Source organism: Oenanthe melanoleuca, chromosome 18 (genome assembly GCF_029582105.1).
Source record: "Oenanthe melanoleuca isolate GR-GAL-2019-014 chromosome 18, OMel1.0, whole genome shotgun sequence".
Lineage (NCBI taxonomy): Eukaryota > Metazoa > Chordata > Aves > Passeriformes > Muscicapidae > Oenanthe > Oenanthe melanoleuca.
Genome location: NC_079351.1, coordinates 6,729,638 through 6,740,957, shown reverse-complemented (window position 1 = coordinate 6,740,957; position 11,320 = coordinate 6,729,638). Strand labels below are relative to the sequence as shown.

Here is an 11,320-nt window from a genome sequence, read left to right as displayed (position 1 = left end):
TAATTTTAGGACATGTATAATGATATAAACTACCATTAATTTATGTAAATCATTTCCATCTTGTGGACATTAGTCAGATGTTGGTGTGACTGGGGAAGCATTCCCCTCACATGTTAATGCATAACCAACTATGTTTCAGAAACTCTTGTGTTAAGCATTAATCCAGTGATTAACCCCAGCATCCCTGTTGGTAACTTTTGGTTTTTGCCTTTTGACCTTAATTATAGGATTGCAATTTTAGTTTTGCAGCTGAATTTCCGTTATGACCCAACTCCTGAAAACGGTTGGCTGAAGTGGGACTGTTGCCCCAGTCTGGGTAATTCTTCAGGAAGAAAAAGGCAGTTACAGGAGGCTGGGTGGAAAGGGCTTGGCTTTACAAGCCTGATGGGTTAGGAACTGGAACTCTAAATACCATTGAGCTCACAGCTGATCTCTGCTTCCATCAAAGCCCTCTCCTGGGGCATCTAAAGGACAGAGGTGTGTGGCTGTCCTTCCCCAGCATAAGCCTGGTGAGCTGTGGGAGTGGGGAGAGGGCTTGTCCCTCTCTGAATGCCTCAGTTAACTCTAATAGAGATCAGTGCGTGCGAGGGGAAGAGACACTCATTCTCTAATGAGAATGCCTGCCTGTTTTCTTTTGGGGAAACAAAAAGCTGACTTGCAGCTCGCTGACATTTCTCTAGTCACGTTGCACTGGCAAGCCAGGCAGCACCAGTAGTTCTTTTGGAAAGGCAGGACAAGGGGATCGAATGTGTTGCCCCCATCGCGGTCCCCCCACCCTTGCCCTGCATGTGAAAGGAGCTCTTTGAGTGCAGGAGCAGAGCAAGTCAGTGTGGCTCTGCAGGGGGATAGAAAGGCAGCTTTGTCAGAGCCCTCTCCAGGCTTTGGTGCCCTGCACAGTGCACACACCCTGCTGCAGCCCCTTACCTGAGCACTGCCAGCTCCCTGGCACTGCAGCACACTCAGGTCACTGCTGGGGGACAGCAACCTGTGACCTGCTGCTCTGCTGCCTTCCAGATCAACCCCCAGGCCGTGGGAGGGAGTGAGCTGCAGCCACTGCAGCCCCTTTGGGGTGCTTTGGGAACCCTCAGTTGTGTTACCCCCAGACACACACAGACATAACTGAAGAAGAAAACTGTGTTTGTAAGATCTCTGGCAAGTTCTGACATGCCTTAAAGGGTTTAGAATAAGAGTAAGTGAGGTGTTCACTCTCTTACTTTTCCTGTCTGTGACCCACTTTTTGCAGATGAAGTTGGGAAGCCCGCTAGGGCACACCTTGGTAGAGAAGAAAAAAATTCCACCTTGTTCTTCCTTGTAGTAAAACTAATTTTCTTATAAAATAACTTTTGTTCCCACTTGGCTGCAGGATTTGATCTCTAAATGCCTGATGAAGTGAATGTTTTCATATATTTATTATCAGCATTTTGACTAACACACAACCAACCACCTCTGCTGTGAAACTTTAGTTTTAAAAATCTCCTCTAAATTCTGCTTTCTTTAAAAAAGGGGGTAAAGTAACTTCCTGATCATTCTTTGGCAAAATCAGTGTATTCTGGTTTAAGTTAGGCAGTGTTTCAGAAGAGAAATTACTTCCTTCCTATATTGCCAGTGAGCATATTGTCACCAAATTCTTTTTTATGTACCCCAAAACACTGATGCCTGCCAAGAATCTTTTGAAAATTTCTGGAAGAATCTAATCATCTTCACATGGCTGGTTTGCTAATCCTGGTAAACTGGTTGTGCAATCTTGTGTGAGCAAATGGACTGGTTTTCATGTAGGACTCTACCCAAACTTTGGGAGCTGATCTGGAGCATGAGTCCATCAAGATCCAGACCGTGTTATCTGAATGGTGTTCCCGTGTGACCTCACTCTGGACTCTATTTCTGGGACTTGCTTTACATTCCTGTGTCTTCAAATATATATTTCTTCACCTTCAAATCACAAATAATAAACCTAGCAGCTCTTCAATGTGAGATATATAGATGTACTCTGAGTATAGTGATCAATGGAGCCCCTTTACCTGATAGGACTGGGAATATTTTTAGCCAATGATATAGAATTAATATATTTATATTTCATTTTAGTTGATGTTTATTTTATCAACTGCTTCTTTTGCAGATCTCAAAGATCTGAAAGGGTTTAGCAGAGGAGATTAACACTTTTTTTGTACATATGAGGAAGTGGAGGAACAGAAACTTTAAGGTGCCAGGAATAGAGCCCAAATTCTGCTCCAGGGACTAAACCCTGTGATTCCTGCTGGAATAGACATTCTCTGTGAAAAAACACAACTCAACTCTTTATCCAAAGACATTGCAGTTGAAGGGTGGAGTTTTTGTGGATAGAAGTGATGACCAGATGATTTTGCCTTGTGTTTCCAAGCTGTCGCCACGCTGCCATAGCGAAGTACTTCGGTGATGTCACCCCACCTTGCAACAAGTGCTGTGACTTCTGCAAGAACCCAGGGGCAGTGAAAAGGCAGCTGGAGGAGCTGGAACGCTGCAGCAGCCACTGGAGCAAAACCTGCATTGGGCCCACAGGGTCCTCCTGGGATAGCTACGACCCAGAGCTGTACGAGGGTGGCAGGAGAGGCTGCAGAGGCTTCAGCAGGTCTGTACTGAGAGGTTACACTCATCTCATGGGAGCATCCACCAGCAGCAGGCCCAGACACTCCTATTTGCAGCACATGTTTCTGTGTGGATGGTATTTTCCTGTAACTTTCTGGCAGCAGCAGCTGGAATTTAATTTTCCACACACTTTGGCAGCCTCGTTCACATTCGTGTCCCAGAGAACCAAAAGCTGTTTTGACAGAGCTAAGAATTGCCCTGTACAGTGTAATTGGCTCAAGAAACTAGCCTGAAATTTTTGAAAACAGCAAATGGGCTCAGCCTGTTCATAGTCAAAAGGATCAAAAATGTTTAAAACTGAGACCAAGATGACATGGTCCAGAGTTCATTCCTGATTTAACACAACTGTCTGTGGGCCAGCAGGCCAGGAGCCCTGACAGGACTTAGTCACCACAGATGTTATGAAGTGCCAGTGTCAGATTCTTCTGCAGATTGCTGCATTTTCTTATCAGGCTGACAGCAAAAGGAAGATGTGCAGTGGGAAACATGATGAATTCTGTAAAATGTTTGGCAGTGTGGAGGTGACAACTTCTCTTTCCCCTTGTTCCCTGGCAGAGTTGCAGTGACTGTGCAGCTGTGTCAGGATGAAATTTCTCTGCTGGCACTGCCCATGAAGCTGTGCCAGGATACACAGTGCTGTAGGCTGGCCAGGCCCTCTGCTTTACCTTAAAAAGCTCGAGATTGGTACCTTTGTTCTTTGGCCAAGTCCAGCTGAGTCAGAGGAAACCAGGACTTGTGGCTTAAGCCTGTGCTTGGTCTCAGGACCTGAGAAGCCACAGCCTATGCTGTTGTACAGAACAGTGTTTGCCACTTGGTTTATTGAACCTTTCCATGACCTGATTGTAGTTTTGCTTTAGAAGTTGTAATAGTCAGCAGCTCTAAAGCTCAGATTTGTGATACCTGTAAGTTTGGCAACTGTGGGAAGCAGTGAACTCCTGGGCTACATCTGGTGAGGTTCAGCTGCTGCATTTCAGTGTATTAGAGATGGGGATTTCATTTATTGCAGCAGCCTGTGAACAAGTGAGGCTGAGGAATGGATGTTGTGCCCTTTCTGCCATCTCTGCTCCCATGGCAGGAGGGACTGACAGATGGGATACATGACATGAGGCAGTGACTCCTGAACCCCCTGGGAGGATCTGACAGAGCTTCTGAAATGGAGCCCTCCATTCTCAGGACATTTGTTACATGCTCTTAGTTCATGCCACTGCCTACTAGTTTATGTGATTAACAAATGCTGTGAGTTTTTGGAGGACACTCACTGCTGCCCTGATTGGGAATTGCAGAGAAACTCAGAGTGAAGACATGTTCAAAAATGGTGTGAGATACATCACTGGGATGACTTCCCAAACTTGTCCCCCAGTTAATGCTGCAGCTACAGAAATGCTGTCCTGCCTTCCCCAGGTATGATGAGGAGGGCGGTGGGAATTGGGAGGAAGAGAACGAGGAGCGTCGGAAACGGGAGTGGGACAACTTCTACAAGAAACAGATGAGTCTGCGCAAGGTGAGGGCTCAGGTTTTGAGGGGTGCACAGAGGGTGTGCTGTGAGCTTGTCTGACAGCCACAATGGCCTCCTGGCACCAATGACATAAATGATTTCATCTTGGTGTTGCTTGTTGTCTTTCATTTCTTGTACCTCTGCTTTTGCTGAGCTCTCCATATTCTGGGCCAGTCCATAATAGGAAGAAATGCAGTTTATTCATGTGCTGGTTTCTCTGTAGTGCTAAGCAAGAGGAGCCTGTTGGTTTTAATGCCCATGGTAGTAGCAAAAACAGATTTTCCTATTCAGCTTCTCTTAAATATTCCTATAGCAGAGGTGAACTTTTGGATTTGATTCTCATTCTTTGTCTTCTCAGCCCTGTTTTGGCACTTATTCAATGCCTTTATAACTTCAGCCTAAATTTTCCCTGGAGCAGGGGTATAAAACATGTCTTTTGTGCTTCTAGATCTGCATGTCTGTAGTAGGAATGGAAATGTCTGACTGATCTTTGTTTTCTTCCAGGGCAAAGAACCAGAAAAGGAAGAATTTGTTCCTCCAAGTAAATATCTTCTTTGATTTATAATGGGTTTTCTTGGGGAGAAGAAAGTCTTGTATTTTGCAGCTGCATGCAATCACCACTGGAGGGATCAGTCCCTAGGCACAGAGGTCAAGCTTTTGGCTGTGAAAACTTGGCTGGAGGAGATGGACCACAGCTTAGCTTTGGTTGGGGTGAAGATATGGAATGAATCTTTCTGAACAACATTTCCAAATAAGCAAGAGAGAAGGAAAACTCTGTCTAACCTGACTTTGTAGTGTTGGCTATTTCTGCAGAGGTTGTGCAGAAGCAATAATAATAATGCTATAAGAAAACTGCTGAAAACCTTTGTTGTTAGTAACTGTGCTGCTGTGGGGCTCTGTCTGGTGCTGTTGCAAAAGTACACTTGATAGGTCAGGTTACTCTGTCCAACCTGATTTTTATGGTTGATGTTGTGGGGAACAGAAAATATCTGAGTTTCCTAAGAGCCTTAAAGAAAGGTTTTCTGAGGTGGGAAGGGTTTGGAAAGATGTTAGTCCTAAACTCCAAAGTAGATGTTCTCAATCAGAGAAAACATTCTCACTTTGATTTCTGCCTACTCTTTTGGAGTGTGTAGCTTCTCCAGGTAGAAAGGGTGACCACAATGTTCCTTGGGGTGACAATTCAGGGAGGAGAAAGCCAGGCAGTCCTGGACCTGCACCTCTCTGTGACAGCTGAGATGTTCTCCATCAGCCTAGCCCTGCCATGGCTCCTTTCCCAAATTCCTCTCCTGTGGCAGGTGCAGACTGTCCCCTGAAGGATGCTGCCAGCAGGAGGATCTCCAAGCTCACTGTGAAGGTAAGTGATGTTGCAAAGACCAACAAGGCTTCTGCCTGGCCTGTCCTTACTCCTTCAGAGGTGAAGTCCAAGGGGCACTGACAGTAGAGCATGACTGAGTATCCCATGTTTCCTAGGGCCGGGAACACTGCCTGAAGATGCTGGAAGAAGCTTTGAGCAACAACCAAAAGATTCCAGCAGCAGAAGGAAAATGGTATGAGATGAGGAAAAAGGGGTGTATACTGAGTCCTTTAACACAGGGCCTGCTCCTCCCTGAGCACAATTACCATTCTCAGGGAATGCTTTTTAAAGTTATTTTGTCCAAGGATGTAGTTTTACTTAACAGCATTTTTCTGGCAGTGATGTTGAAGATCAGACCTGAGGATTCCTGTGGCTGATCGATGTTATCAGCTCGATCCCAGGAGCAGCAGTTCTTCCCTATCCCACAAGATGGGGATAGTGTACTTCTCAAATGGAGTAGTGGGCAAGAATCTTCATTTAAAACCGTTTTCATCACCCTTTCCATTCTCCATCAACTCACCACTACATCCCTTAGGACTTCACTGGAAGTTACCACTTGTTCTTGCACCAGAGGGAGTGAATTTTGTACTTTCTGGGAGATTCTTAAGCATTAGTGTTCACTTTGCAGATGCAGAAGTATGTCTTGCCAGGAATCACTCCAGCCTGTGTTTCAGGTCAGACCCTGGTGCCTGTGCAGTGGAAATAGAATATGAAGCTTTCCAGACCAGCAAAATGGCAAATTCCTACAAGGCAGCTGTGCTAAAGAAGGTAGGGACAAACATCTACACCTGCTGCTCCCTGGCATGTGGGAGCTCCAGGGCAAATAGGGCAGAGTTTGTGTGGGAAAGGTGAAGGACAAGCTCTGTTTTGCTTTGGGTATCTTACAAATCTTTCTTCCTGATTTTGTTTCCAGGAGGGCCCAGAATCACCTCAGGTTCACATCTTTGTTGGTTTTACAGGCTCTGAAAACCTACATAGCAGTGCAGGCTTATCCAGAAATGTTCTAGCAATGCAGGGATTTGGGAATTCCTCAGGCTGCTGCTGGTTTAGGTTATCTGGTTACCATCATTCTCTCTGAAGATGTTTGTGTTCTTAAGGCAGGTGCATTTCCAGGGCAGATACTTGTTTTGTTACTATGGCTTTTAGTATGTACAAAGACAGGAATACATAAATATTTCTGGCCATTAGAGAATATTTCTGTTCTCTTTTCAGGTGGCAGAAATCAATAAAGCCTCCAAACAAGGGGAATTGTTCTCAGTCTTTGGGTCTGGAAGGGGTGGTAACAGCAATTTGGAAACAAAACCTGTGTCTCTAGAAGGAGACTTTGTTCCTGCATCCCAGGTTCCCTCAGTAAGTACTGGTGAGATAGACACAAGGGAATGGTGTGTTTTATCTGTTTGCTTTTTTATAAATTTATTTTGTGTCCTTTCTGTGGCCACTACTGCATATTTCTACTGTAATTGCTTTTTCCTGTCTGTCACATTGTTATTAGTGAGTATAATCTGTGTGCAGCCACAGCTTTAATAAGTTTTTTCTCATCTTGCTCTGTCCAAGGATGCTGCCTTGTTTTTTTATTGCTGGCCTAGGACTTACACCTAATCCATTTCCCTCATGTCTCTGTTGATGGGTGTGATGATCAGTCAGATTTAGAGCCTCTCCCAGCTTACAGCTGCCCACACTGGTGTCTTGTGTGCACAAACTTAGCTGCTTTCATGGTGCTGCACACAGGGATCTCACATCCAAAATTTCTTCTTCTTGTCTCCCCAGTTCAAACCCAAGCGTGTGGGAGCAGGATTTCCAAAGAAATCCAGCTTGTTCCAGACAGCTTCAGAACTGCTGAAGATCAAGGAGGAGAGTGATGCAAAGCCTGTCAAAAAAGATTGCCCAAGTGGGCAGGACAACAGCAGCTACAGTCAGGACCTGGATACCAGAAACTCTGTTCTCCAGAGGGAAGAAACTGCAACCAAAGCAGTGGGTGAGAGTGCAAGGGTAGAACTGCACCCAGAAAAGAAGGGGCAGCAAACCAGTCCAGACACAAAAACTGCCCTTGGGGACAGCCCTGCTAAGAAGTCCAGACTTAGCAAGAAGCAGCAAATGCTCGCAGAAGCAGCCAAAAAGGAATCACAGGATATTTCCAAATTCTTCTCCCTCCCCAAAAGTGTCTCTAAAGCTCAAAGCTGCAGTGTAGCAAAGGAAGATGGCTGTTCTGCAAGCACACTACCTCAGGCTTCTTCTCAAAGTGTGTGTCAGGAGAAACTAACACCTCAGGAAAGCAAAGATGCCTCTGGAGATCTGACTGGGCAGTTCCAGGCAGAGGATAAAGAACTGAGAGAAACAGAAGTAGCACTGACTGAGAGAGGGGAGAATTCTAAGACCCAGCAGGCTGCTGATTCTGAATTCCTTGAGGAGGAAATGGATGTGAATTCCAGGTAAAATCTGTACTTCTCTGCTCCTTGTGCTGTCCAGAGCCCCACCAGCCTTGTTCTGGAAACCTGTATGAGGTCTGGGTGAGTGAAGGGGACTCTTGCTTTACCATGCATGGCCACTGACAGTGAATAAAGAGATATTTACACTGTGGAATGATTACAATTGGCCTTCTCTCCACTCTTCCCTTTAGTGCTGCTGAAAATATTGCAGAATCTGAGCTGCCTGTTGTTGGGGAAAATGACAGTGGGAAACGACCAGGATCAGATGAGGTAAAATTTCAGTGAATGCTGATTTCCTCTATTCCTTCTACTCATCTAATGCCAAATTTCTCTCTGGGGGTGCCACTCCTGCTCTGAGAGTATCATTTATCTGGGGAAGGCCCAGCTGCAGTTGCAGCAGAAAGGAGAGCCCCGGTTGTGTTGCATTCCTGGTGTTTCCCTGCTGCCCTCTGGGCTGTGCCAACACCTTGGGCTGCAGTGCAGAGCTCTCCCTCCACTGCTTTGTTCCCTCCTCTGTGCAACTCATGTGACTGTGCCCTTGCTGGTGACTTGCCTGGAATGAGTGTCTCCACCCCCTGAGATCTGTCACTAACTATAATTAGGGAGCTGCTTTCTCAAGGCAAGGGCACAGGCACAGGCACAGGCCAGAGACACAGGGGACCATTGGGAAGTGACCCCTGCTCACAGCCTGCCTTGCCATTCAGTCTGTGCCTCTGCATTTGGCAGCTGTCTCTGCCACTTCAGTTTCCTGTCTCTTTCAAACTGAGCAGGAGCATGGCTCTCCTGATGTGGCTGATTCTTCCTGAGGGATGTATTCTTAGTAGGCATTCTGAGAAATCTTTTCAAGTCAGTTTTCCTCTGCAGGACAGGGTCTAGCCATTAGCTGTCCCAATAGGAGCACAGGATAGTTCTAAGTGTGGTATTCTTTAAAGGGTTTTTTTCAAAGTCCTTTTGTGTGGGAAATAGAGTCTGCACTATTGAAAGGGGTTACAGAGATTCCTACTTGGTATTCACTGAAGGGAGAGGCTGCAGGATACTGTAAAGATTCACATTCTGCTGCTTGGAAGAGCAATGCTGCCACAGGAATTGGTAGGTTTGGTTTTCTTCTGTCCTCTCTCCAGGATATGGAAAGTCCTGCAAAAAAGCGGCTCCGGACAGCAGCAAAATCTTCAATTCTGACCCAGCCAGAGGTCAGAAGTGGTGCTCCAACAAAGAAGAAGGTGACTTTTGACTCAAACTTAGCACAGTGTGATAAAGAAGGAAGCAGCAAGAGCATACAGCCAGTGACCAAAGGCATGTCCCTCAAAGAGACTGCAGACATCGTTGTCAAGTATTTGACACCATTCTACAAGGGAGGCAAATTTGCTTCCAAGGTAGGGTATAGCTCAAGGCCTTCTTTCAGAGAATTCATCTTTCTGGGGATATGAGGCTCTGAGAAAGGGGAGATGATCTGGACCCCACCCTTTATTTCCAAGTTACATTTTGGTATGTGCTGTTTTAGTGGCTCCAGGTGCAGCAACTCCCCTCTCCCACAGAAGGGTTGGTGTGTGTTGGTTCCACACTTCCTTGTGATTGTTCATATTTTCACATTAAACCCTGGCACGTTTTTAACTCCCACCTGTTGAGTAGCAACAGCTCAGGTTCAGTGCTGGTGTAGTTTCCTTGCTGTGCCCTGCAAGGCAGGATTTGTGTGCCTGGGCTTCTCCAGCACTGCAGGGCCAGCTGGGTGTTTTCAGTCTAGGAGGGGTTTTGCTACAGCAGTCTGTGCTGAGGGCAAGACAAGCATGGAAACACTGGTGAGGTAACTGGTGTTAGCTTTTGCTCTTTGTCTTTCCCAATGCTGCAGGATCTCTTCAAGGGCTTTGCCAGGCACCTGTCTCACTTACTGACCCAGGAGCAGAGCTGTGCCCGCAGGACAGGTGTGTCTGGGGTGATTTCAATGCCAGATGGGTTCATGGCTTTAGAGGGGGCAGATATCTTAAGTATCAACTCAAAAGATGGTGTTTCCTCTCTTGCAGTGAAGGAGGAAGCCCAGAGACTCATCAAGGAGTTTTTCAAAACAAGGCTCAGGTGTGAGAGTGAGGCGGACTGGGAGGAGCTGCAGAGCTCCGAGAGCTGATCCCTGCTCTTGTGGGCTCTTCCTGCAGCAGCAGCAGCACCAGGGGATGTGGAAGAACTCAGCCATGGAGAGTTTTATGAGACTGAAGAAATGAGATTTATTTTTCTTTTCCCCACTGCATTTTTGCTCACTTCTGTCCCTAGTGACACACATTCCCAGGGAACCAGTTTTTATGAGCTCATGGTGAGTTTCCCCAGTAAATGGGGTGCTGAAACCCTCAAGGACCAAGAGGAGTGAAGTTGTACCTGCTGTGTTTCTTAGGGGCTGCTGCCTTGGATGTTCTGCACTGTCTGCAACCCCTACTACCTGCAAGTCTGGGCAGGGCTCAGATATTCCAGCTGGGACTCTGCTTTGGGATGGCACCTTGCTTTCTAAATGGCTCCTCCCCTTGCTTCTCTCTCCTACTCTTGTTTCAGTGTCACCAATATACTACAAGTTCTCATGCTTTGCTCAGGGCTGCTAGTAACAAACTCAGTGTTTGAGTTCCTGGATGGAATATTTCTGTTTGAAGGGCAGGGGACGAGCATTTTGCAATTACCATGGAGGCAGTGCTTGCTTTCTAAAGGAGGAGAAACTTAGATTCTTTTTCTTTTAATGTGAACTTCTTTAACTTTGTCCAATTCTATCTGCCCTTTAATTTAAGAGCTGATACTATTTCAGTATTAACCTCTGCAACACTTCCACCTTGTAATCCCTAAAGCCATATTTGCTCCCTGTGCCTCACCAAAAGTCTGCAGTACAGGGAGCAGTGCTGCTGTTACAGCTGGGTAAGGTTCTGCTGTGACCCTCAAATTGACAGTGTGGTACCTCTGCTGCTGTGTTTATATGGAACCTGATCCTGATTCCCTGGCACAAGTCCTTCCTGTTGGATTTCTCTTGGGCTCTGCCTCTATTCCATACCTATAGGGGCTGGTGGCCTCAGGTTCAAGTGCTGCTAGAGGAATGTGCAGCCTCAGAGGCTGCCCAGGGGTTTGGATCACTGTACCCACAGCTGTATTTTTTAAATATTCTGAAGGGTATATGCAGAACTGACAATAAAGCAATGTTACAACTGCTGTGGATTGTTCCTGAAAGCTTTTTCTTACCACTCAGTCACACAGACTGGTCAGAGGTACATTGAGCAGCACTCAAAGGGAAGCACCTGCCAGGGAAGATGCTGTAGCTCCCACTGGCATCAACTCACCAGCAAAAGTCTAACTGTGCATCAGGGCTTGCACTGAGCACCCTCAGATCTGTCCCCATTCCTTGCCAACAGTGGAAACATTTTCCTCAATCTTTGTCCATTTCCTGCAGTTAAGTTTTCC

The 11,320-nt window shown here is 46.2% G+C and overlaps 1 protein-coding gene across 9 annotated transcripts in view; it reads left to right on the top strand.

Moving 5' to 3' along the window:
* RECQL5 (RecQ like helicase 5) overlaps positions 1-11,075 on the top strand; it is a 37,886-nt gene extending 26,811 nt beyond the window's left edge. For 4 of the 9 annotated variants that reach the window (XM_056506201.1, XM_056506203.1, XM_056506202.1 and 1 more), the window contains exons 9-20: positions 2,378-2,605; positions 4,024-4,123; positions 4,622-4,658; positions 5,413-5,471; positions 5,588-5,664; positions 6,146-6,239; positions 6,684-6,821; positions 7,239-7,900; positions 8,089-8,167; positions 9,019-9,270; positions 9,744-9,816; positions 9,916-11,075. In XM_056506201.1, coding sequence (XP_056362176.1) covers positions 2,378-2,605; positions 4,024-4,123; positions 4,622-4,658; positions 5,413-5,471; positions 5,588-5,664; positions 6,146-6,239; positions 6,684-6,821; positions 7,239-7,900; positions 8,089-8,167; positions 9,019-9,270; positions 9,744-9,816; positions 9,916-10,016 — 1,900 coding nt within the window. In that variant the 3' untranslated portion in view covers positions 10,017-11,075. The other 5 variants (XM_056506197.1, XM_056506200.1, XM_056506198.1 and 2 more) reach the window with 2 other exon arrangements.
* Positions 11,076-11,320: the final 245 nt, after the last annotated feature.